The sequence below is a fragment of the Erythrolamprus reginae genome, chromosome 8 (assembly GCF_031021105.1).
Source record: "Erythrolamprus reginae isolate rEryReg1 chromosome 8, rEryReg1.hap1, whole genome shotgun sequence".
NCBI classification, from domain to species: Eukaryota; Metazoa; Chordata; class Lepidosauria; order Squamata; family Dipsadidae; genus Erythrolamprus; species Erythrolamprus reginae.
The window spans coordinates 33,496,490-33,521,368 of record NC_091957.1 but is presented as its reverse complement, the minus strand read 5'-3'; the positions used below and the strand labels follow the sequence as shown (position 1 = coordinate 33,521,368).

The window sequence follows — 24,879 nt, the reverse complement described above, 5'->3', positions numbered from 1 at the left end:
TGTTTAAAGAATAATAACAGTGGACCACTTGGTTAGTCCTACAAGATCACCCAGACTGACTACAAACAATGGCGTGACAAACTAGCAACAATGATTCATTGGAAGAGCATATATTTTAAAAATTAAATCTTGTTGCATTTATATGAATGATTTGCCCTTATATGAATGATGTGAAGGATTTCTGGAAGCCAAAATTACTTGAAGTCAAATATGTGGTTAGGATTAAAAGAGATGAAAGCTCAAACGATACTTCAATCTTGTTGCAATTATAAATACTGAAGCAAGGTACAGATCTACAAATAGCGGAGGCAATTATTCTTTGGGGAGGGGGCAGCAGTGAAGAATCAAGAGGGAAGAGAGTTCTCATTTTTAGTCAAAATAAATGTGTTAAACTTAATATTTATTTCAGCTTTTTATTGCAGGAAAACTGAAAAATCACACATCCATAAAATTAGACTTTAGAAATATACATTCAGGGTACTGTATATGTCTCGGGAGGGTGCAATTTGCATATCATGACACACTTTCACAGAGAATAAACCTACATTTGCTTAAGCAAACGGAAGCAAGAAAATACTGTGCTCATCCAGGGTGGGCTTAACCCTGTTTTATTGTGGCATTCAATTTAGTCCCATGACTTAAATATTCAATGAAACAAAGAGAATGTTTTATTTCTAAAAGAGTTTATTAAGAATCAATTTACTTATTAAATTTATTAGCTATCCATCTCATATTGAAACAACTCTGTTGAATATTTGAAGGCAAGACTATTTGATTGTATGTATGTACGTATGTATGTATGTATGTATGTATTTATTTTATTTATTTATTTTATTTATTTAGATTTGTATGCCTCCCCTCTCCACAGACTCGCAGACATGTATGTATGTATGTATGTATGTATGTATGTATGTATGTATGTATGTATGTATTTGTATTATTTAAGACAATGACAATAGTTAACACAGTTTAGATTGTCAAATGATTTATGTTCATTGTAAATGCAATAAATACTCCTAAATTGCCATTCAGAAATACTCTGGAGTTTTATTCCTTATTTAGAATTGTTATGAGGTACATCTTTGGAAATAATTTCCCCCACATCAATGAACATTTCTATCCCTGCCCCATCTGTTTCAACACATCTGGTTATATGTCCTTTTTCCCCCAGCTCCTTTTGGTCCCCTTAAACTAAAATACTGAATATCCCAATCCTCAAACCCACCATCCACAGCTATAAGAACCGCCGTGCGCCCTCGACGCTCGTGCTCCGTCATGGCTTCATCAATATCATTTCTGAGAAGAAGGCCGTTCCTAGACATCCACTCTCGGTTTCCAATGAGAACAGAATATTTGTGCGATATCCATGTGTCTGAAAGGAAAACTTCCATTATCCAAAAAAGTGAAAAAGAGGGCAACAAGAATGAAAAAGGAAATGGAGCACCACCCTTATGAAACCAGGTTGCAATGCCTTAGTCTCTTCAGCCTAAGACGTCATTTCAGACGGCATTTAAGGGGTGACTTGATCGAAGGATATAAAATCATGCATGGGATAGAAAAAGTGGAGAGAGAAAAAATATTTTCTCTATCAGACAATACTAGGACAAGGGGGCCCTCCCTAAAGCTCATAGGTAAGAAAGTGAGGACGAATAAAGGGAAATATTTCTTCACCCAGAGGGTCATTGGTTTATGGAATTCCTTTCCAGAAGAGGTCGTGACAGCTGTCAGCCTTGATAGCTTCAAGGCAGGATTAGACAGATTCATGGATGCCAAGTGTGTCGGTGGTTATTGAAACGGATGTCCGTGTGCTGCCTCTATGTTGGTTAAGGCAGGCAGGATTCCCTTGACTACTATTTGTTGGGGGTCAGGGGAAAGGGAGGGTCTTGCCTTCTCTTTCTGCTCAAGATCCCCATGGACAATTGCTGGGCCACTGTGTGGCAAAGAATGCTGGACTCAATGGGCTTTGGCCTGATTCAGCATGGCTCTTCTTAGGTTCTTAAAAAAGGAGGAACAATTTAACACTGAGAACCATGGCACCAGTGTTCCCTCTAATTTTTTTGGGGGGTGGGCGGAAAAGTATAGTGTCTGAGCGGCAGTCCCTTCGGGACTGGGCGGCACAGAAATAATAAATAAACAAACAAATAAAAAACCCACCCTGTTTTGCCTCAGAGAATTTCAAAATAAAATACTGTACTGTGTGTCTATAACAGTGAGCTCATAATAGGGCAACTCTATCAATATCAAAAGGCCACTTAAATAGTTGAGCTAGTTTCAAACTAGATTTTGATTTTCTTTCTCTCTTCCTTACTCCTTTCTCCTTTCTTTCTCTTTTCCTTCCTCTCTTTTTTCTATCTGTTTCTCTCTCTTCCTCTCTCTCTCCTTCCCTCTCACTCTTTCCCTCTCTGCTTCTGGGCAGTTTTGGAAAACTCTGAGTTGATGATGATTTTTAAGTGAGCGATTGCTCACTGCTCAGCTTAGAGGGAACTATGGATGGCACCCTTTCTGGCTAATGAACGTTATTCAAAGATACAGGCTTTAGAATCATAGGGCTGGAAGGAATCCAGACCTAATTTCATCCTGGACTAATGGTTGTCCAATATTTTTTATTTTTTTTGCAAACCACAACAATGGCGCTATTATAAGCTTGGGAGGCCATCTGATTCTCATTGTTAGGGAGATTCTCCTCAGTTCCAGTGGACTCTCTGCAGCCACTGCCTTTTGTTGTGTCCTCAGATGCTTTGGCCCTTTTGGCAACTGTAGCACACAGCTGGCTCACCACAGGGATGGAGCATGAGGACACCTAGATCCCTCTCACAGGTATTACTGGTATTCATAAGGTATAATTCACAACAGGTGCGCAAAAGGTATAATACACAGACGTTGGTCATCAAAACAAGGTTTGAAAACAAGGACAAAGTAGCATAGGGGCATTTCAACCCCATAGACAAAGACACTATTATAGCGGGGGGCAGGGGGGGAGCTTTAATAACATGGTAATAACATTTAATTAATCAAGAAGAGAAGCCACATAGAGCCAAGGAGGGTGCATAAGTGCATCAGAGTGCCTTTCGTCCCCTGTCCTAATGTTTCTCTTTTGCTAGTATCATGTATATAGAAACATAGAAGATTGACGGCAGAAAAAGACCTCATGGTCCATCTAGTCTGCCCTTATACTATTTCCTGCATTTTATCTTAGGATGGATCTATGTTTATCCCAGGCATGTTTAAATTCAGTTCCTGTGGATTTACCAACCACGTCTGCTGGAAGTTTGTTCCAACCATCTACCCCTCTTTCAGTCAAATAATATTTTCTCATGTTACTTCTAACCTTTTCCCCAACGAACCTCAGATTGTGCCTCCTTGTTCTTGTGTTCACTTTCCTATTAGATATAAATATTATATCTTTGTATACCAATGAGTACTTGACAAAACAAACAAATAAATAAATAAAAATAAATTGTCAGACAATGCACAATAACAATCCAATCCCCAAAACGGAACTCCCCTCCTCTCTCCAGAAGCCAATTCCCTGCCAAGAACACAATCTTCCAATTACCAGACACACAAGTGTCACACGTCAACTCACCTGGCATCTGCTCGTTGATGATCAAAGCCGGCTGCATGAGGGGCTCATCCATCTCATCCATGTTTACTAAAGCAGCGTTCCTGACATTGGTCTCTTCCACAGTTTCGCTTTTGCGACGGAGTAAAGCTTCAATATTGGTAACTTTACAGCTAATCCCACAGCCGGGCACCACCTGGAAATCTGTGCACGTCCCAAGAGTATCTGAATCCAATTCCTACAGAAACGAAAGGAGCACATAACAATCTCAGCTGGGCAAAAACAGGACCAACATCTGAAACAAGAGTTCCAAATCCAGATTCCAATAGCACTAGCCCTTGGACTTATACAGTGGTACCTCTACTTCAGAACTTAATACGTTCCGTGACCAGGTTTCTTAAGTAGAAAAGTTTGTAAGCAGAAGCAATTTTTCCCATAGGAATCAATGTAAAAGCGATAATGCGTGCAAACCCATTAGGAAAGAAATAAAAGCTCGGAATTTGGGTGGGAGGAAGAGGAGGAGGAAGAGGAGGAGCGAAGGGAGCGTTTCTTTTCTTTGGGCGCTGGCAGAGGTTTATTTCCTTTCCAAGTGCCCAGAGAAAGGAAAATGCTTTGTTCACTCTGCACTGCCAAAGCCTCCTTAAGCACCACTGAAAGGCTCCTCTGGCAGCCCAGAAAAGCCCGAGATGGCCAGGATTAAAGGGAAAAGGGCAGGAAACTGGCTGGCCCTTCGTGCCGCTCTTAAATTTCCTGGAAATTTTTTCTGGCTCGGGTTCTTAAGTAGAAAATGGTTCTTAAGAAGAGGCAAAAAACATCCGGTTCTTATCTAGAAAAGTTCTTAAGTAGAGGTAGCTCTGTATATAGCTTCATGGTGCTTTATGGCCCCCTCTAGGCATCTGGCCCCCAGCAATCTGGGTCCTCATTTGACCCACCTCAGAATGGAAGGCTGAGTCAACCTTGAGCAGGTAAGGCTCGAACTGCTGGCAGTTGATAGTCAGCAGAATTAGCCTGCAATACTGCATTCTAACCACTGCGCCACCACAGCTCCTATGTGGGAATACTGCAATCTTCAGCACTACCGATGCACCTTCTCCATTTCTGGCGCGCAGGCCTGTTGGTGCAAGATTTCACTTCTGCACATATGCAACAAGCAAAATCTTTTGTGAAGACGCTCAGGTGAACAAGATTTCAGCAATTTTCGCTGATATTTTTGCTTCCACGCATGCGCAGAAAATTGCCAAAATCTCGCTTGCACAAGCATCTTCACACAAATTTTCACTTGCTGCGCATGCACAGAAGCAAAATCTCGCATGGGGGTGCACATTTATTTTATTTATTTATTTCTTTATTCGATTTTTATGCCGCCCTTCTCCTTAGACTCAGGGCGGCTTACACCATGTTAGCAATAGCACTCTTTAACAGAGCCAGCATATTGCCCCCACAATTTGTGTCCTCATTTGACCCACCTCGGAAGGATGGAAGGCTGAGTCAACCTTGAGCCAGTGATGAGATTTGAACCACTGACCTACAGCCAGCTTCAGTGGCCTGCTGCACCACTCTGGCTCTTGCGCACATTGAGGGAATGCAGTTGCGAACGCATCCTGAAAATCGCTTCGGGAACGTAGCACCTTAGCATTCCAGCAGCAGGCCATCACTAGTATCAGGTCTCCTGCCTTAAGCAGGAGTCTGCTTGGAACAAACTTCCAGTAGATGTGGTTGGTAAATCCACAGGAACTGAATTTAAACATGCCTGGGATAAACATAGATCCATCCTAAGATAAAATACAGGAAATAGTATAAGGGCAGACTAGATGGACCAGGAGGTCTTTTTCTGCTGTCAATCTTCTATGTTTCTAAGCAGGGGGTTGGGCAAGAGGACCTCTGAGTAACCTTGCAGCTCTAGGATTCTATCTTCTGCGATCTGCTCTTCTACCTGTTTGCAGTATTTGGTGATCGCTGCTCCTAAAGGGTGCTCACTGTGGCTCTCCGCTGTTCCCACCAGTGCCAAGACTTTCTTGCGTGGTATCCGGTTACTCTCCAGTAGCATCTTCATCTGCATCACCACTGGAGTCCCGTGGGTGATGGTTCCTGTTTTATCAAACATCACAACTTTAACCTGCAAAACACCCATACGCCCACAGAACTTGAGAGTTGTAAACAACAGCAAATAGTTTGGGGTGGGAGGTGGGGGGAAAAGATTGGTAACATTCTTGGACAAAGGCAAGATGTAAGATCTTTTTGCCTCTGCCACTCAACCGAAAAGGGCATCCCATTCCCTCACCTTGTGTGCCATCTCCAACGGTTCTCCGCCTTTGATCAAGATGCCATTTTGTGCTCCCACGCCAGTCCCCACCATCACCGCGGTTGGAGTGGCTAATCCCAAGGAACAAGGGCAGGCAATACACAGCACGGTGATGGAGGCTTGAAAAGCAAAGCGGATCACGACCTCCGCATTGGAAATGCTCTTATTGTAGCCCTGTTGGCACACAGAAAGGACCAGATGAGCAGTTGTTTTAAAGAAAGTCGCAGTTAGATGAGGTCAAACACTGCTGTAAATGAGTTTTCTTTGCCTTCAAATTAATACAATAAGGCAGTGGTTCTCAATTATTTTCTGTTATGCCCCCCCAGGAAAAAGTAAACATTTCATGCCCCCCAACTCTCTGCTGATGCGCATCTTGTAGCCCACTCTGCCAGACCTGCCACCCCCAAACTGTGCCCCACGGCAAGATGTGCATCCTCCCTGACGCTTGTGCCGGTACCTCTGTCACGATCCTTGGCGTTGTGTCCAGGGCAGCTCGTTCTAAAAGAAAATGTCTCACGAGTTCGAGAAGTTTGATTGAACTTGTGTGATTTTTTCTCTTAGAAGGGGCTGCCCTGGACACAACGCTGAGGAACATGATAGAAGTACCAGTACAAATGTCAGGTAGGACACACGACCTACTCTCTTTGGCAAAAAAAAGCATGTTGCCCGGGGTCCCATGCCCTCCTTGGCATCACTCTGCCCCCCCCCCCTGGGGCGGGGGGCTGCCACACTATTTGAGAAGCACTGCAATAAGGGAACTTGCCAGTTGTGGCATATAAAATAGGGTGTAAACATTAACCCAGCCATAACTGTAATTTATACAATTCTTCCACAGATATGTGCTGCTAAGTCAGTAAGATGGTTGTAAAGTGAACTTGGCTTCTCCATTGACTTTGCTTGTCAAAAAGGTCACAAAAGGCGATCACGTGTCCCTACCGTCATATACACACACCAGTTAGCAAAAGCATCCAGATTTTGATCATGTGACCACGGGGATGCGGCAGTGATTATAAGCATGAAAACTGGTCACTTTTTCAGAGCCATTATGATTTGAGCAATTATTAAACGAATGGTTGTAAGCAGAGGTGGGCTGCTAAGGTGGACCGGTGAGGTGTGCTCGCACCTGTGGCTCTGACTGCTGGCAGAGTCCAGCACAATTCTGCTATCACAGCTGGACAGGTAGCAGAATCGTATGCGGAGACGCAGGTGTGCCTGGGCTCCACTAGCACTCAGAGCCACAGGAGCAAGCACACATCACCGGTCCACCTTAGCAGCCCACCTCTGAATACGGCATTAAAAATATTACAAAAAGTATAAACGTGCATTGTTTCTGAACACAATTAAGCAGGTGATCAGTGGAAGATTAAAATGGCCCTTTCACACTCCGAGACCTATAAAGAAAGAGTTCCTTTGTGCAAGCACAGATCATTTTTTTTGCTGCCTCCTTTTAAGTGTGGTGTCTTCTAGCCGCATCTTCAGAGAGCTTTGTTAGCAATTATTAGCATTTATTTTTTTATTTCTTCTCCACCATAAAATCATAGATACATTAGAACACATGTATTTTCAGTGAATAATAGTATACTTATAAAGTCTCTTTCATGCAAAATAATAAAAAATCCTAAATCTCAATTATTCATTCTATCTAAAGAAAAGCCATATCTAATTTTAACTTAAGAAAAAATAGCCTAAACAGTTTTCTTCATTTTTCAATTCTAGTACTCTTTTTTTAACTCTTCAATTCCACTTCAAATCTATTTTTAATTTAGTTTTAAAACATGTGTTATATATTTAACTAATGCTGCCTCCTTTTCTCTTTCTGTCATCCAGGTTCTGTCAATTCTATTTCTAATTTCCTTATTACTCTTATATTAAATTTACCTAACATTAACTTTTTTTTAAATTTTCAACCAATTCATAAAATTTCCCCCAAATTTTGTAAAACTACAAGTCTTCTTTGTCCTTAGTTTTCATTGTTAAGTCTATTCGTTTCTGCACAGTCCATAATCTTCCTTAGTACCTCTCTTTCTATTGATATGCTATTCAACTTCCAATTTTGTGCATACACAATCCTAGCAGTAGTCACTATATGCACAATTTAAAATATTTCTTCCTTATTAAATTTCTCAGGCAAAATACGTAATAAAAATATTTCAGGTTTTAAATCAATACTTTGTTTCAATATCTTCTCAATCCATATTCGAATTTATTAGCATTTAGAAGATAATCAAAAATCTGCAAAAATGTAAATGTTAAGTAATGCAGGCAAAGCAACATAAAACAATGCATCTGAATGTTTCCTTTTTGTTTTTTGGGGGGGCTGATTAAATTCAAATTAATCTATCATACATAATATAGGAAATATGAACAATAATCAAGAAAGGAAACCTTTTGGTTAATTGGATTTTGCAGATCATTTCTTTACAAAAATTAAAACGAAAGGAAACAGACTTACAAGAAAATAGGTTTCCACCACTTGAAAATTGACAAAGCCAATCACAATCCAAGCAAGAAGTGTAATCACGGAAACACCAACAATGAAAGGAACAAAATAGCCACTCAGTTTGTCAGCAAACTGCTGAATTGGTGCCTAAAGGAAGGGAAGGTGAGACAAAGAAGCCACGTTAATTCTAGAAGTCTTGTTTCAGGTTGAGCTGCTTTGAGTTTTAGCCTGCAGATCTGTCATAAATAATAAGACATGATTTGTGGGAAGAAAAGGTCTTTAACTCATACTTTTCTGATGCTATAATTATAGGCAGGGTAAAAAAAAAAAAAAGGAGGCACAGAATTCTGCTGAAATCTCACTGCACAGACCAGTTTGGCATATTGCATAACCATATACTGCAGCTAACTTTAAGCTACTAACTTGCTGCCTAGAATCACAGCCTTCAGACAGGAGAGAAACCTAAAGGTGTTAGTCTAAATACCTTTGATGTCTGAGCTTCTTCCACAAGCTTTACGATCTGGCAGAGGGTAGTGTCAGACCCAACATGGGTTGCTGAGATCAACAGGGATCCATTCTGATTAATCGAACCTGCTATGACTGAACTTCCAGGTTTTTTCATCACGGGCATCGCTTCACCTACATAGATCAGAAACAAATCCAAATAGAGGCCACTCTTTGACAATTTCTCTCCCCCCCAACCTGGAGTCTAGGGCCCACGAAAACCTATTCCGGCTTGCCTGTGATAAGCGATTCGTCCACCATCGAGTGTCCTTCAATCACTCGGCCATCCACAGGAAACTTGCCACCTGGGACCACCTTCACGATGTCACCCCGCTGAACTAGTTCGACATCCACTTGCTCTTCGCTGTAGGGAGGGCAGAACATTCAAGACTCAGCGATGGAAGCTATGTACCAGTTCAGATTGTTGCATCCTGCACAAGAGAACACCCTTTTCTTTTAAATTCCTGTTCAAGGTCTTCTTCATCTGCAGGAGGCTACAGTAATGTAAGGAAATCCCCAGCTGAAATTACGCTTTGGGGAGTTCATACACTGCTCAAAAAAATAAAGGGAACACTCAAATAACACATCCTAGATCTGAATGAATGAAATATTCTCATTGAATACTTTGTTCTGTACAAAGTTGAATATGCACAACAGCAGGTGACATTGATTGTCAATCGGTGTTGCTTCCTAAGTGGACAGTTTGATTTCACAGAAGTTTGATTTCCTTGGAGTTATATTGTGTTGTTTAAGTGTTCCCTTTATTTTTTTGAGCAGTATATATGCAAATTAATGTCAGGCTGCTACTCTTATCTCATTGACAAACATTTATAATTTACACTGAACTGCATAGTTCAGAAGTAAATTATACAGAAGAATACAGAAGTAAAGACTACCAGGGAATTACAGAGAACACAGCACTGAAGCATATAAATATTTCATTAAAAAGCCACAGCAGAACTGGAAATACCTTATGAGGATATTATCTGGACCTAAAGTAACAATAGTTGCTTCTGTTGCTTGTAGTGAAATTAACTTTGCAAGGGCCTCTGAGGTTTTACCCTAAAAAAAAAGATTAAAGTGTTTTATGTTCAAAGCACCATAGAAATTCATCGCAAGCATCAAAATCACTGGTTAAGCAAGAGATCTTTAACCAAGAGACTTTCTTCACAAGGTAGCAAGGAAAGAGAAAATCCAAGTTCCAAGGAAAGCATAATTATTTCCTTTTATTTGGCTTTTTTTAAGGACCCTTCAGTTATCAAGGACATGCACAGAGAAAATGTGGGATTGCAGTAAATATCCAGAAGATATGAGTAATTATCCAGTCATACACACAAATACATTAAAGTGCAATTAATGTTTACTTTTAGAAAAAGTAGTCACGTTAAACAGTCCAGGTGGTACGCATTCAAATGAGTCAACATCTCTCAATACAATAATCTTCTTACAAGCCTGGTTTTTTACATATTAAACATACATTACAGCTTACAAATACATCTAACTATTATAGAATAACAGAGCTCACTATATCAGTCAAAGAGTCAATAACAAATGAATCAGCTGTGAGAGAATCATGAGCTCTATCTCCCTCTTATGGTAACATGCAACACTACAGCCAATCAGAACTCAGTAATACATTTAAAGCTATATTACCTTAATACATACAAACATAAAGCATACAAATATACATAGTTGGCTTGTTTATATACTGCTTAAAAAAATAAAGGGAACATTCAAATAACATATTCTAGATTTGAACGAATGAAATATTCTCATTGAATACTTTGTTCTGTACGAAGTTGAATGTGCACAATAGCATGTGAAATTGATTGTCAATCAGTGTTTGATTTACTTGGAGCTATATTGTATTTAAGTGTTCCCTTTAATTTTTTGAGCAGTGTATATTGCCAACCCAACCCAAGAGTACTAATAGAGTGTGACATTTGTTTGAAATACATTTGCTTATTAAGAGTTTGTAATGCCAGCCACTGGTAGATTTAAAAAAAAACCCTTTCATTAATCTGCAGGCCATTTTTAATAACATCAAAATTGAATTTTAACAAAGGTAAGCCCAGAGCATGGCAGGCAATTTGAAAGCATGGTTTCCTTCCACCACCATCCTGAACCAGAGGAAGAGTCTTTTGCCCTGACCTTAGCCACGTGCTCCAACCAGCGCCCCAATGCAATGAAGACGAAGAGCATTGGCGGTGTGTCAAAGAAAGTCACTGGATTGACCACTGCCCGCTCGGCCATTGCAACCAGAAGAACTACAAAGGAGTAGACAAAGGCGATGGTCGTGGCCAGAACAATCAACACGTCCATATTGGCTGCTTTATGCTTCAGCGCTTTGTAGGCCTGAATGTAGAAGTGCCAGCCTCCGAAGAACTGTAAGAAGAGCAAATATCAGCAGCCACATTTACACTGAAACACAGAAAACAGGGAGGAAAATGCCAAAGTTTGAGAGAAAATGCCCAGGTGCTCCCCTTTTGGCATGAGCATCTCAAGAAGACAACCTCCCATCTAGCCTGGACTTGGCAGGCAGGCAGCAGTTCCCAAGAGGCATCTGACAGAGCAATCAGGAAATTCTAGGAGTGTTGTGGTCCACCAGCGGCCTGCAGAACTGGCAGCAGAGTCAGGCAGTGAGAAGGCTGGGGACGAACCTGGGCCAGGCCTAGAATCTGGAGAAGGCAGAGGATCCAACCTGGGTCATTAGGAAGGTTTGTCCTGACTCCAGAGCCTCCAGAAGCTGACATGAGCGAAGCAGAGGAACAGGAGGAGCCTGTTCTCAACGTGCGCATGCACAGAGCTGCCAGAAGGCAAGAAGAGTTACAGAGGAGAAGGACTATTTGGGACTAAGGCTTGGGGATAATTGACTCCACCCATAGGCTATATAAGTGGAGCCCACGAAAGAGTTTCATCACAAGAAGCAACTTCGCTCAACTCTAGCTCTAGTCATTCTAGTTGGGACTCTATTTCTGTTTCTCTTTGGCCTTGACAAATTTCTTGCTAATTGGTCCTTGGCACTTTGTTAAGGAAGATCAAGGTTCTGTTGTGTTTATCTTCTTTTCCCGTAAAGACTCTTGTCGGACTTGTTATCATTTGTTTGGGACCTATTATGGCTGGCAATGAAAATAATTACCAGATATTAAGAGGTTTTTGGGTGGAGTATGATTTAATCAGGAAGCCTCAGACAGAACAAGGGGAACCTCTTTTTCGGCGGCTGCCTCACCAGCAAAATTTAACAGGGACATCCTTAATTTCCTATCTTTTCTTTGGTTCTTCCATTCTTTCCTTTACCTTCTCCCCAACAAATGTTTGGTTTCGGAAGAAAATTCAGAGCAATTGAGAAATCGATTTTGTTTCATCAGGAAGCAAAATCTCCTACTGTATGTCATGGGAAAATGATACTGAAAATAACTAAACCTTAGATCTAGATGCTTGAAATGCCAAGATAAAAACATTACTCTTGACTTTTTTCCAAAAGAATAGAAAAGGAAAACTATTTCAATAAATGAAATAGTCTTTTAGTGGGAGCAGTGAAATAGTAGAGTCAAATGTTAACTTTAAAGGATGACGCCTACTGGACAGTTGGCGCTTTCTGGTGACAATCCACACAATTACATGCTCTGCCTAAACACTAAAGCAGTACTCTGAATTTTACTCACCCAAAGAGACTTAGTCAGTGTTTCAAGATTAAGTACCGTGATTAATCCTTAACCCTAACAGTAAAAAGAATTGGATCACGACCTTTATGCTCTGCCATCTCTTTCTACTTGCCTGAACAGGAACACACAATAAAAAGGAGAGCAAATTCATAATGGACAGCCCAGGAAGAATCTGCTGCTCCAGGAACATTGCTGGGTGGTGAGCTATTTCTTCTTGAGTCAGGTTAGAAGCCTGGGACATGGCTGACATATGACTGTCCATCACCATCATGTAAATCATGAGCCCCATTACAGGGATGCAGAAAATGAGGCTTACAAGGAAGGACCGTTTCCACCTAAATAAGAAGCAGACAAGATAATATTGAATAAACCATCATAACTTAAGAAGTTACACACAACTTCAAAAGGCAGTATGTACATATTTTTCGGAGTATAAGACACACCGCAGTATAAGACGCACCTTAGGTTTTTTGGGAAAAAATAGGGGAAAGAATCTGCTTACCAGATATTCATCTGGCTAGCGTCCTTAGTCTGGTCAGCTTCAGCACATTATTTTATCCCCTGGTTAGGGTTTTTAAAAAAAACTTATTCAGAGAGAGTAACAATAAAAAAACTTTCAAGCCAGTAAGAACTGGGAACATAATTAGCACCTGGTTAGGGCTGGAAAGAAACTTATTCGGAGCAAATTAGAGCAATGGGGGGAAAAACCTACAAAGACAGAGTTTTGAAAACATTCTTTGCAAAGAGTAACAATGAAAGAGCTTGCAAGCTGGGAAGAGCTGGGAAGATCGTTAGCACCTAATTAGGGCTGGGGGGGAGCTTCAAGAAAAGCTACATTTAGAGTATAAGATACACCCAAATTTTCAGCCTCTTTTAGGGAGGAAAAGGGTGTGTCTTATGCTTTGAAAAATACAGCATTTGGGGGGGGGGGGGGACGGGGGGGGACCATGTTCCAGAAAACATGTTGCAAAGTTATAAACAAGCACAAAAAAGGACGTACTGTCTTATTTCCTGCTTGTGGTCTAGATGGCTAGCAGATCGGTCTTTCTTTACCAATGTAGCATTAAATCCCAGATTCTGGAAAAAGACATAATGTGAATATGCACATTTCCACACAGGTAGATAAAAATCAGTAAGACATATACTACTAGCAGAGGGAAACTGATTCCTCATCAGAGTTGCTTCATAATTTTAGATATTTCTGCAGATTATTTAACAACCTTTGTCCCAAAACATATTGCTTTAGAATGAATGATATAAATTAACAATGATGGAACACTGGCACCAGCTTAGAGCCTAAACAAATACCGGTAGATATAAGAAATAAGAAAATATTAGGGTGGGAGTGGGGGGAATAAGAACATAAACTAAACTTAGAGAACCTAAGTTTCAGTCTTCAACCTAGCACATCACAAAAGATATATAACGATTAGTAAAGAATATAAATATGTAAATATGAATGATTTGAAGAGACTTTGCGATTGTATGAAATAATACGAATATTACTGTAATTAATTAATATGTACATTATAGGCTTTAATGACATATCTGATGTAGCAATGCAGAAATACTGAATGTTTGCTGATATCACATTTATTTTGTTTTTTGTTTCTTTTGTTTTTCCCCTCTTTGTCTGTCTTTTGTTATTATTTGTCTGTTTTAAAATATATTTGAAAACTAATAAAAAAAATTCATTAAAAAAAACCCCTAGCAACTGGTTATATCTACATATTGGGATCAGAAAATTCCAACTTCGAACCCACTTCCACATTCAGCCTCTGCTTTCAGAGTATCCTCTTTTTAGTTACAATGACTTTTATGGAAAGAATAAATCGAGTCAATAAAATGAAATAATAAAACAAACACAAAAATTAAAAAATGTAGCAAACTCACAAAAAGGGAAATTGTGCTGGCAAAAAACCTTACCTGTATAATCTGAATAATATCTCGAGGGCCAATGATCTCCAGATCATACTTAATATGGGCTTTGTTGGTTGCAAGAGCCACTGAGCTGTACAAAACTCCTTTTGTTTTCATGAGGGTAGATTCTATTTTATGAACACACGATGCACAAGTCATCCCTCTTACCTGTGAGGAAAAAAACCTTTGTTTGAAGAATATTGTTTCTTAAAGAATAATTTTGCCTGCATGATGAATAATGAGTGAGAAAATAACATGATGAAAGGTGATAAAATTCCCTTAAAAAACTCTAATTCTAGCTCAAGATTTGTGCTCGCTTATCATTGGTTTTTGTTATCCTTCTGTAATTACTCAAATGGGTAAATAGAGCCACTTGCTTTAGTGGTTAAGGCACCAGGTTAGGAACCAGGAGACTGTGAGTTCTAGTCCTGCCTGGAAACAAGCAAAACAAACAAATCGCTCCTTCTACTCCTGCAGAATGGAAACAAGGCACAGATAAATAGATTTTTAACAGTCCACCAAAGAATCAAACTCTAGGGAAGTTAGGAAAGTCTGCTGCTTGCTCTGCATTTCAACACCCACCCATTCTGTCAGTTAGCAGTTATGTTTCCGGTCTGCCTACAGCCTTATCCTGCAAAGTTTGCCTTCCTGACCAACAGGGGGGGAAACTGATACAGACACTGAAAAATGAATATACAGTGGTACCTCTACTTAAGAATGCCTCTGCTTAAGAACTTTTCTAGATAAGAACCGGGTGTTCAAGATTTTTTTGCCTCTTCTTAAGAACCATTTTCTACTTAAGAACCCGAGCCCAGAAAAATTTCCCAGGAAATTTGAGAGCAGCACGAAGTCCCGGCCAGTTTCCTGCCATTCCCCCTGGGTTTCTCTCTCTGCCAGTGTATGGGAGGCAGCCTCGTGCTACATCAGTCGTTATTTTTTTTTAAAGCCTTAAAGTTTTGGATTTTTTTGATTCCCCTCACCTCACCTTCTTTCTTCGGCAGCGACTCTCCTCCTCCTCCTCTTCCTCCTCCTCCTCCCACCCAAATTCCAAGCTTTTATTTCTTTCCTAATGGGTTTGCATGCATTATTTGCTTTTACATTGGGAAAAATTGCTTCTACTTACAAACTTTTCTACTTAAGAATCTGATCAGGGAACAAATTAAGTTCTTAAGTAGAGGTACCACTGTATACAGAAGCACGCTTCTGTTTGAGTAAAGGAGTGATATCCCACGAAGACAAGAAACTTGGAAACAGTAACAGAAACATTCTCAAACTTTTTTGCTGCACAGGCAGAAATAGATATGACAGCAAAATGAAATGGTTTTTAGTTATAATTTTGAGGGGAATGGGTACTACATTCAAGGATATGTCCACCTAAGCATGAGGAGCACGAAAGTGGCGTTGGTAGAGTTGGTTGTCCACCTCAGTGTGGTCTCACTTAGATAGAAGAGCCGCAGGACTTCCACATTTTTCAGAAGCCCTACTATACTGCAGTTCCCCAAGGGCTTCCATCCTTTTCATGCGTGGTGTAAAAATGATGCATGAGTGTTGATAGTGAAACAATCTGCTTACCACCAGCTCCAAGATGCCATCTCCTTCATCATAATCCTCCAGCACCAGAGCACCAAAGCCCAGTTCTCTAATCCTCTCTGCCACAGTCGGGGGCTGGATGACGGAAGGGTCGTATCTCACTTCAGCCTTCCCAGCCATCAGGGCAACGAGCACAGAGCAGATTCCTAGAAAGAGAGAATCACACTTGGCAACACTTGGGGGGAAACATAATAAGTCTGCTGTACAATCACACTGTGCTACTACTTTCATCAGTGTAAAACTGATGATCTTAGGACATCTCGTGGCCCAGATCCAGAGGTGTGGTGCTACTGCTCCCCAAAACCTTGATGTGTAGGACTCCTTTTACAAGTGATTCCCTTTATTCCCCACAAATATGGGAAAATTTGAAAAAACTCTAGCGCAGTAAAAATTCTGAACTCTGGTTCAGAGTATCCTGTATTAGTGACAATCCTCAGGAGGAAAAAAAGGTGCCTTATGGTCCAAGTGAATCAAGTAACATGGTAAAACCTGCATTGGGGGGGGGGGGGCTCTCTCCTTGAACCACACAGGGCCCTGCCTCATCCTTGAGCAGCAGCTCAAATCAGAATAGCTCTCCTTCGGCCTTTACCTGAGATCTGGTCAACATGTGCCTCATGTGTCCCAGCGGAGTTGGCCTTCTCAGGGTCCCATCAGCCAGGCAATGTTGTCTGGCGGGGTCTACGGAAAGAGCCTTCTCTCTTGTGGCTCCGGCCCTTTGGAATCAACTCCCTTGCAGAGATCCTGACCGCCCCATCCTCCTGGCCCTTCTGGCCTTCCTCATCTTTGCCAGCAGGCCTGGGGCCGTGGAGTGCTAATATCTAGCTCCGGCCAATGATATGAATGTGTAATTTGATGGGGTGAATGTGGATAACATTCAGAGAGGGGTGGCATACAAATCCAATAAATAAGTAAATAAATAAATACTTTTATGGACTGGGGTTTTAGACCACTTTTTCAAAGTTTAGTTTTCTTACACATTCTGTTTTTTATATTTTGTATTTATCTGTGTTGTGAGCCCCCTGAGTCTACAGAGAAGGGCAGCATAGAAATATATATACAGTGGTACCTCTACCTAAGAACGCCTCTACTTACAAACTTTTCTAGATCAGAACCGGGTGTTCAAGATTTTTTTGCCTCTTCTCAAGAACCATTTTCCACTTACAAACCTGAGCCTCCGAAACTGTAACTGGAAAAGGCAGGGAGAAGCCTCTGTGGGACCTCTCTAGGAATCTCCTGGGAGGAAACAGGGCCTCCACCCTCCCTGTGGTTTCCCCAATCACACACATTATTTGCTTTTACATTGATTCCTATAGGAAAAATTGCTTCTTCTTACAAACTTTTCTACTTAAGAACCTGGTCACAGAACGAATTGAGTTCGTAAGTAGAGGTACCATTGTATATATTTCAATCAATCAATCCATCAATCAACCAGGCATAAATTCTGGGACTGCAAATGTAAACCAGCCTCATGGAAGGATTTCTTACCGTCTTCTCTCTTCAGGTTCCTCTCAATGTTTGCCACGCAGGAAGCACAGGTCATGCCAGTGATCTGAATGTAGCATTTGGATGGTGCCTTCAAACCCGATTTGTTCGGAATGTGGTTGGGAGGAGCGATCGTTTTGGGCAGCTTGCTTTCTTGAGTTCTAGGCAGCCTCTCCTGGGAAGACTGAGTGATCAGCACCATGGGCTCTGGGCTTGGTGGCACTAGCAGCAGAAAAGGAGCATCAGAAAACAATGTTCCAGCTCTTCAACTAACTGCATTCTCATGACCGGAGTAGACATGCTGATCTTCCTGGATGCCTAAGCTCCCTCCCCCACCCTGGCTTTAATTTTTAAGGATTTTTTTCCCTTTTAATTAAAAAGTAAAACTAATACAGTTGATAAAGGCAACTATATCACCTCCAAACTGATTTAACTTTTGTTCATAAAATCATACACCAAAATGTCCTCCCCGTTAGCAACTACTTCACCTTTAACAACAACACAAGAGCACGCAATAGATACAAACTTAACACAAACTGCTCCAAACTAGACTGCAGAAAATATGATTTCAGCAATCAAGTGGTCAATGCCTGGAATTCACTACTGACTGTGTAATTTCTTCCCCAAACCTCAAAACTTTAACCTTACATTATCTATAGTCAACCTCTCCCCTTTGGTCTGTAAGGGGCGTGCATAAGCGCACCATTGTGCCTAGCGTCCCTGTCCTACTGTCTTTTTGTTCTTTCTATCACTATTTTCTACTTATGTTATGTTAATACAAACTATAATTCCATACTTGTTTGACAAAATAAATAAATAAATAAATAAATAAATAAAAATAAAGGCAAAGGTTTCCCTTCTCCAGTCTAACTCTAGATGTGGTGCTTACCTGTTTCCTAGCCCAGGGAGCCAATGTTCTCCAAAAATATTGCCGTGGTCATGTGGCCAGCATAACTATATGCCAAGGCACTTGGAACGCTGTCACCTTCCCACCAAAGTGGTACCTATTAATCTACTGTTTCCACAAAAATAAGACGCTGTTTTATATTATTTTTGAACCCATGTTTTATATTATTATTTGTGTTTCCCCCAAAATAAAACCGTTTTATATTATTTTTGGCCTTATTTTAAGGGAGGTCTTATTATTTTGGGGCGCATGGAGCAAGACGGGAAAACATAGAAGATTGACGGCAGAAAAAGACCTCATGGTCCATCTAGTCTGCCCTTATACTATTTCCTGCATTTTATCTTAGGATGTATCTATGTTTAGCCCAGGCATGTTTCAATTCAGTTACTGTGGATTTACCAATCAGGTCTGCTGGAAGTTTGTTCCAAGCATCTATTTCTCTTTCAGTAAAATAATATTTTCTCACGTTGCTTCTGATCGTTCCCCCAACTAACCTCAGATCGTGCCCCCTTGTTCTTGTGTTCACTTTCCTATTAAAAACACTTCCCTCCTTTAACATATTTAAACGTTTTGATCATGTCCCCACCTTTTCCTTCTGTCCTCCAGACTATACAGATTGAGTTCATGAAGACTTTCCTGATCAGTTTTATGCTTAAGACCTTCCACCATTTTTGTAGCCTGTCTTTGGACCCGTTCAATTTGATCAATATCTTTGCAGAAGTGTGGTTGGGTGCCACCTAAACAGACCCTGCAGGATTACAGGCAACCTTGAAACTGGCCAGCCTATCATGGTCATCATGTTGTGAAAGAGTCCTTTATATTTTACATGCCTCACTGTCTTTCCTCCAGACACTCAAGGCCTCTGCCACAGTCTTCCTCCCGTCAATTTTCTCCCATAGCACCAACCCAGGCAGGCAGGCAGGCTAGGCTGAGAGAGTGCAACTAGACTACACAAAAATAAGTCAGGGAGGTTCCATGGCACAGGATGAGTTAAATTTGGGACTCAAATTTGATGGTGATGATGATTTTTTGTAACACCACACTGATGTGTCTCAAGAATTTTCCCAAACTCTAAATGTGTCCCCATGAGCCCAAAAGATGCCTGTCTCTGCCCAGGGCCCCTTGCTACTGTCTTAAGCATGTATTGCAGAATGAAGAAAGCTACAGGTGAATGTTGCTCTTATCAGAGTGCCAAAGGAAACTGCAAAGAGCAGAGTCATTCTTTGTCAAGTGGACCAATTTTCAGAATCTTCCCCACTTAACCACCTCCAATTTCAATGAAACCTTTGCACGTATATTCCTTATGGTATAAAACCGAGGTGTGCAAAATTTTAGGTTTAGGATTTGGCATACCTCAGTTTTATACCATAAAGAAGTTTCATTGAAATTGAAGGTGGTCGAGTCGGGAAGATTCTGAAAATTGGTCCACTTGACAAAGAATGACCCTAGAAGGAATCTGGACCCACTCCTACATTGTTTTTCAGAAGATGCTGAAATAGGGAGACTTTCTACAATCCCCCCACAAAAGTCTAATAGAACCTGGTGCTCTATGACAGCTGAGAGGAGGTTACTAATCATCCTTCACCACATCTAATCTGCTCTGCTCTGCAAGGCATGCAGAACATAGCAAATCGTGGGGATCCAAGTCATTTTCAGGATAGCCGGACATCCCATGCGACTAGATTTACAATCCTAGTTTAGAAAGCTTGGAACTACGTCACTTTAATCACGACCTAAGCATAGCCCATAAAATCATCTGCTACAACGTCCTTCCTGTCAACGACTACTTCAGCTTCACCCACAACAAAACACGAGCACACAGCAGATACAAACCTAATGTAAACCACTCTAAATCGACTGCAGGAAATACAGTGGTACCTCAAGATACAAACCCCTTGTCTTACGAACAACTCAAGATACGAACCTGGGGTTCAGAAAAAAATTGCCTCTTCTTACGAACTTTTTTCGTGTTATGAACGCCAAACCCGAACTTCCGGGTTCGGCGTTCGGGAGGCTGCTGGGAAGCCCACCGGCTGTTTTAAAAGGTGACAGCCGGGCGGCGGGGCTTCCCAGCAGCCTCCGAACGCCGAACGTGGAAGTTCGGGTTTGGCGTTCGGCTTCGGGAGGCTGCTGGAAAGCCGCCCGGCTGTTTTAAAAGGTGACAGCTGAGCTGGGGGGCTCCCCAGCAACCTCCCGAACCCCGAACCCGGAGGTTCGGCAAAAGTTCGGGGTTCGGGAGGTTGCTGGGAAGCCCCCCAGCCCGGCTGTCACCTTTTAAAACAGCCGGGCGGCTTTCCAGCAGCCTCCCGAAGCCGAACGCCAAACCCGAACTTCCACGTTCGGCGTTCAGAGGCTGCTGGGAAGCCCCGCCGCCCGGCTGTCACCTTTTAAAACAGCCTGGGGGCTTCTTGGCGGCCTCCCAAACGCCGAACCCGGAAGTTCGGGTTTGGCGTTCGGCGTTCGGGAGGTCGCTGAGAAGCCCCCAGGCTGTTTTAAAAGGTGACAGCCGGGCGGCAGCGTTTTTTTGTGAGGGTTTTTTTTTGGTTGCACGGATTAATTGACTTTACATTGTTTCCTATGGGAAACAATGTTTCGTCTTAAGAACCTTTCGTCTTACGAACCTCCCCCTGGAACCAATTAGGTTCGTAAGACGAGTATGACTGTACAACTTTAGTAACTGAGTAGTTGATGCATGGAGCTCATTACCAGACTCTGTACTATGGTCACCTAACCCCAAAAACTTTACCTTTAGACCATCTTCTATTGACCTCTCCTGATTCCTAAGAGGTCAATAAGAGTGGCTTCTGTCCCCTGTCCTAATGTTTCTTCTTTTACTACTATCATGTATATGAATATTATTATATATTTACATACCTCCAATATGTACTTGACAAAACAAATAAATAAAAATAAATAAAATATGCCCCCCCTCCCCCAGAAATCTTTCTCCTAAAGAAACAGTCATGGTTGTCTTCTCAAACCTGCCTGAAATCTAAAGAATAACTCTATAAAGAGTAACTGTGCTTGGTAAATCCACAGCAACTGAATTTAAACATGCTTGGGATAAACATATATCCATCCTAAGATAAAATACAGGAAATAGTATAAGGGCAGATTAGATGGACCATGAGGACTTTTTCTGCCGTCAATCTTCTAATGTTTCTAACTTACCAGCGATGGATGCCTCAAAGCCCATGTCTTCAATTGAGTTTTTTAAATCGGCTGGAGAGATCAGCGTTGGGTCATATTCAATAGTCCCATTACAGTCCCGCAGCGACACACAGACCGACTTCACACCAGGTTTCTGTGAGAGGAGCCCCTCAACCGACTGCACGCACGAGTGGCAAGTCATCCCTTCGATGCGGATGACGGTCACCAGCATCAGGGGATGAGTCCCAATGCTCTGAACAGCTGCCGGAAGAGAAGGCTTTGGTGGAGATGTGGAGCTGCTCGGGTGCTCGGCCATTTCGTGCGCGTCCAAGACCTTGAAAGTCCCTGGGGAGACGGCTTCAATCGCCCGCCTGAGCCCACCAAGGCCGATGAGGCTGGGGTTATACTGGATGATGGCCGACTGCTCTTGCAAAGACACCGTGATGCCGTTCACTGAAGGGAGGGCCGAGAGGCTGTTCTGAATGTTGGACACACACGAATTGCAGTGCATGCCGTCCACGCGGAAGGAGGCAGTCTTCCCAGCCAGCTTTCCTTCTGGGCTTTCCGGAGCGGTCCTTCCCGAGGGTTTGCTGTGGCTGCTCTTGAGCCCCACTAGGTCAATAGAGCCGAGCTGAAGCGGTTTAGGCGTTTTCTTTACGGAGGCGATGAATCCTGCCGCTTCTATTTGCTTCTTTATTTCTTCGGATGTAATGACGTGAGGCTGGTGAGTGACAATGGCTTCCTGATTGTCCAGGGAAACTGCAACATAAATGAAAAAGGGTTGGCCTGACTCCCCCTTGGTATTTCATAAAACATTTATCCATCAAAAGACTTTCTGTGGGTAATGGCCTAGTTAACTCGAGGAGCTGGAAATGAGGGACTCAAAACCCAGCCCAGAGCCTGCTGGTTTTCTGAGAGTGGGTGGTTCCGAGTAAAGGCCTGAGGAAAAAGGGGGGGGGAATACTCCCTGTTCCTCCCCTCAGCATGTCACATCCCACCAACCAGTCAGCCACTACTTTTCTGCTCCTCCTCTGCTCCTCCCTCTCCATGGTCATCCCCTATATCCTTGGGCAGTGCTTCTTAATCTTGGCAATTTTAAGATTGGGAGTGGAGGGGGATTTCAATTCACAGAATTTCCCACCAGAATGGCTAGCTGTGGAATTCTGGGGTTTGTTTATTTATTAATTAATTTATTAATCGGATTTATATGCTGCCTCTCTCCAAAGATTCAGGGTGGCTTACAACATACAGGAAACAATATACATCCTAAATCCAATTAATTACTCTTTGTCCTTATCTTTGTTTGTAAAACTTTTGGGAAAAAAACATTTTTTTAAATATAAAATAAATCCAATTAATTAAAATTGATAATCTAAAAAAATTAAGAACCAATTAAAATATTCTCATACCCATTCAGTCAAGAAGCTCACAACAGATTAGTCAGCCAGGTGGTAGCATCTAATGACCCCAGGTCTGGCGGCATAAATGAGTCTTTAGACTCTTACAAAAGGCAGGGAGGGTGGGGGCAAATCTAAATCTCTGGGGGGAGCTGATTCCAGAGGGACAGGGCCCACACAGAGAAGGCCCTTCCCCTAGGTCCCGCCAAACGACATTGTCTAATTGACGGGCCCTAGAGAAGGCCGACTCTGTGGGACCTGACTGGTCATTGGGATTCATGCGGCAGAAGGCAGACCTGCAAGTAGCCTGGTCCAATGCCATGCAGGGCTTTATAGGTCATAACCAACAATTTGAATTGTGTCTGGAAACCAATTGGCAGCCAGTGCAGACCACGGAGTGTTGGTCTGCTCGCGCGGCTACATTCTGCACATTTTGCAGTTTCCAAACACTTTTCAAAGGTAGCCTCATGTAGAGAGCATTTCAGTAGTCGAGCCTCGAGGTGATGAGGGCATGGGTGACTGTGAGTAGAGACTCCCTATCCAAATAGAGCCGCAACTGGTGCAACAGGCGAACCTGGGCAAACGCCCCCCTCGCCACAGCCGACAGATGATGTTCCAAGGTCAGCTGTAGATCAAGTTGAAGTCCTCACACCTTAAAGTTGCTAGATTTGAGAATGAATCTCTTTGGGGCTTTTGCTAGACTTGTTCATTCCATGCCTGGAATCACATCAACTGTTCCCTTCTGAATGTGGTTGAAAAAGCCTGATGGGCCACCTAAAGCCAGCTGGAACAGTTTGCGTGCTGATACTTCCAAGCAGTCCAAAGGCCTTTCAAACAGGTAACATCCGGAGTACTTGACACAGGCAATTTGGGGGCAAGACTATTTAGTCATGGAGAGTTTTGCACAGCTTTACCTGGGAAGCATCCTTTTGTTCAGCTAGAACAGTCTGAAGGAACTTGCAGACTCTATCACTGCTGTGAAGGCAGGCAAGCAAAATGAATCGCACAGCAAAGAAGTGGAATTTAGCTTTTGGACTGGAAGTGCCAGGATCTGGAGCAGTGACATCATGCCATGAAGGCTGGATGAGTCTCTACTACTTCTTCCAGTTTGGAAAGAACCTCCATCCCCTCTCTTCTTGCTAATCTTAGTGATTTACTAGAATGAGGGGGGAAATTTTAACAGTTCTGTTTCTCGGTTCTGTTTGAGAATAGAAAAGGCTGGATGTCACCTTTTAGAAATTCTGCAGCTTTCTGAATGGTGGCTTTATGAAGGACCTGCAGCTGGGTATCTCCATAAACAGAATTGTCATCCATATTTTGTACTTCTTGGAAGTTAACTACCGGTATTCAGATTATACTGGAGAATTGATGAAAACGGTTTAAAAGAACAAAAGCTCCCAAAGTGCTCTATTTTTAATTACCTTTAATCCGCTTGACCCCTTGCAATTTGCCAATTTTCCCTTCAATGGTGCTCACACAGGAATGGCAGGTCATCCCCTCAATTTTCATTCTCAGCACCACGTCGTTTATTTGGTTTAAATTTACATCTTCACTCGTTCCTGCATTTTTATCTTGCATTGCATTGTCCAAATTTAATCCCGGTACTATTTGATTAATCTTTTTGCTATTTAGAATAGAAGAGATAAAGGTTACAACTAGAGTTGTTTTGTCAGAAGAGATTTTCACATCCAGAATGCCTTTGATCTTTAGGAGGTCGGCACGAATCTGTTCGCAGGTTAGAGTTGTCTGGGTGGGAATTGTAAGAAAAGTGGTGTCATGTGGAACGAACTGTGGGTTGGTGTCGCCAAGAACAGCATCAAACCCCATATCTTCAATGGCTTCCTGGAGGGACTCCGGGATTTGCTCTTTGGAGTTGTAAACAATGGTGGCATTCTTCTCATCCAGAGAAACCTTGCAGAGGAAGAAAAAAAGGCAACTGAGCCAAGCAAGATTAAGATGG

The 24,879-nt window shown here is 42.0% G+C and overlaps 1 protein-coding gene across 3 annotated transcripts in view; it reads right to left on the bottom strand.

The window, feature by feature from the left end:
* ATP7A (ATPase copper transporting alpha) overlaps positions 1–24,879 on the bottom strand; it is a 46,393-nt gene that overhangs the window by 7,351 nt on the left and 14,163 nt on the right. For 2 of the 3 annotated variants that reach the window (XM_070759613.1, XM_070759614.1), the window contains exons 3-18: positions 24,341–24,830; positions 21,544–22,281; positions 17,469–17,687; positions 15,966–16,129; positions 14,400–14,561; positions 13,474–13,550; positions 12,586–12,808; positions 10,960–11,193; positions 9,779–9,870; positions 9,045–9,172; positions 8,789–8,943; positions 8,317–8,451; positions 5,844–6,038; positions 5,496–5,678; positions 3,587–3,800; positions 1,226–1,372 (exon numbers count right to left, since the gene is read on the bottom strand). In XM_070759613.1, the coding sequence (XP_070615714.1) occupies positions 1,226–1,372; positions 3,587–3,800; positions 5,496–5,678; positions 5,844–6,038; positions 8,317–8,451; positions 8,789–8,943; positions 9,045–9,172; positions 9,779–9,870; positions 10,960–11,193; positions 12,586–12,808; positions 13,474–13,550; positions 14,400–14,561; positions 15,966–16,129; positions 17,469–17,687; positions 21,544–22,281; positions 24,341–24,830 (3,556 nt within the window). Of the gene's footprint in view, positions 1–1,225; positions 1,373–3,586; positions 3,801–5,495; positions 5,679–5,843; positions 6,039–8,316; positions 8,452–8,788; positions 8,944–9,044; positions 9,173–9,778; positions 9,871–10,959; positions 11,194–12,585; positions 12,809–13,473; positions 13,551–14,399; positions 14,562–15,965; positions 16,130–17,468; positions 17,688–21,543; positions 22,282–24,340; positions 24,856–24,879 lie in introns of all 3 variants that reach the window. The other variant, XM_070759615.1, reaches the window with a different exon arrangement.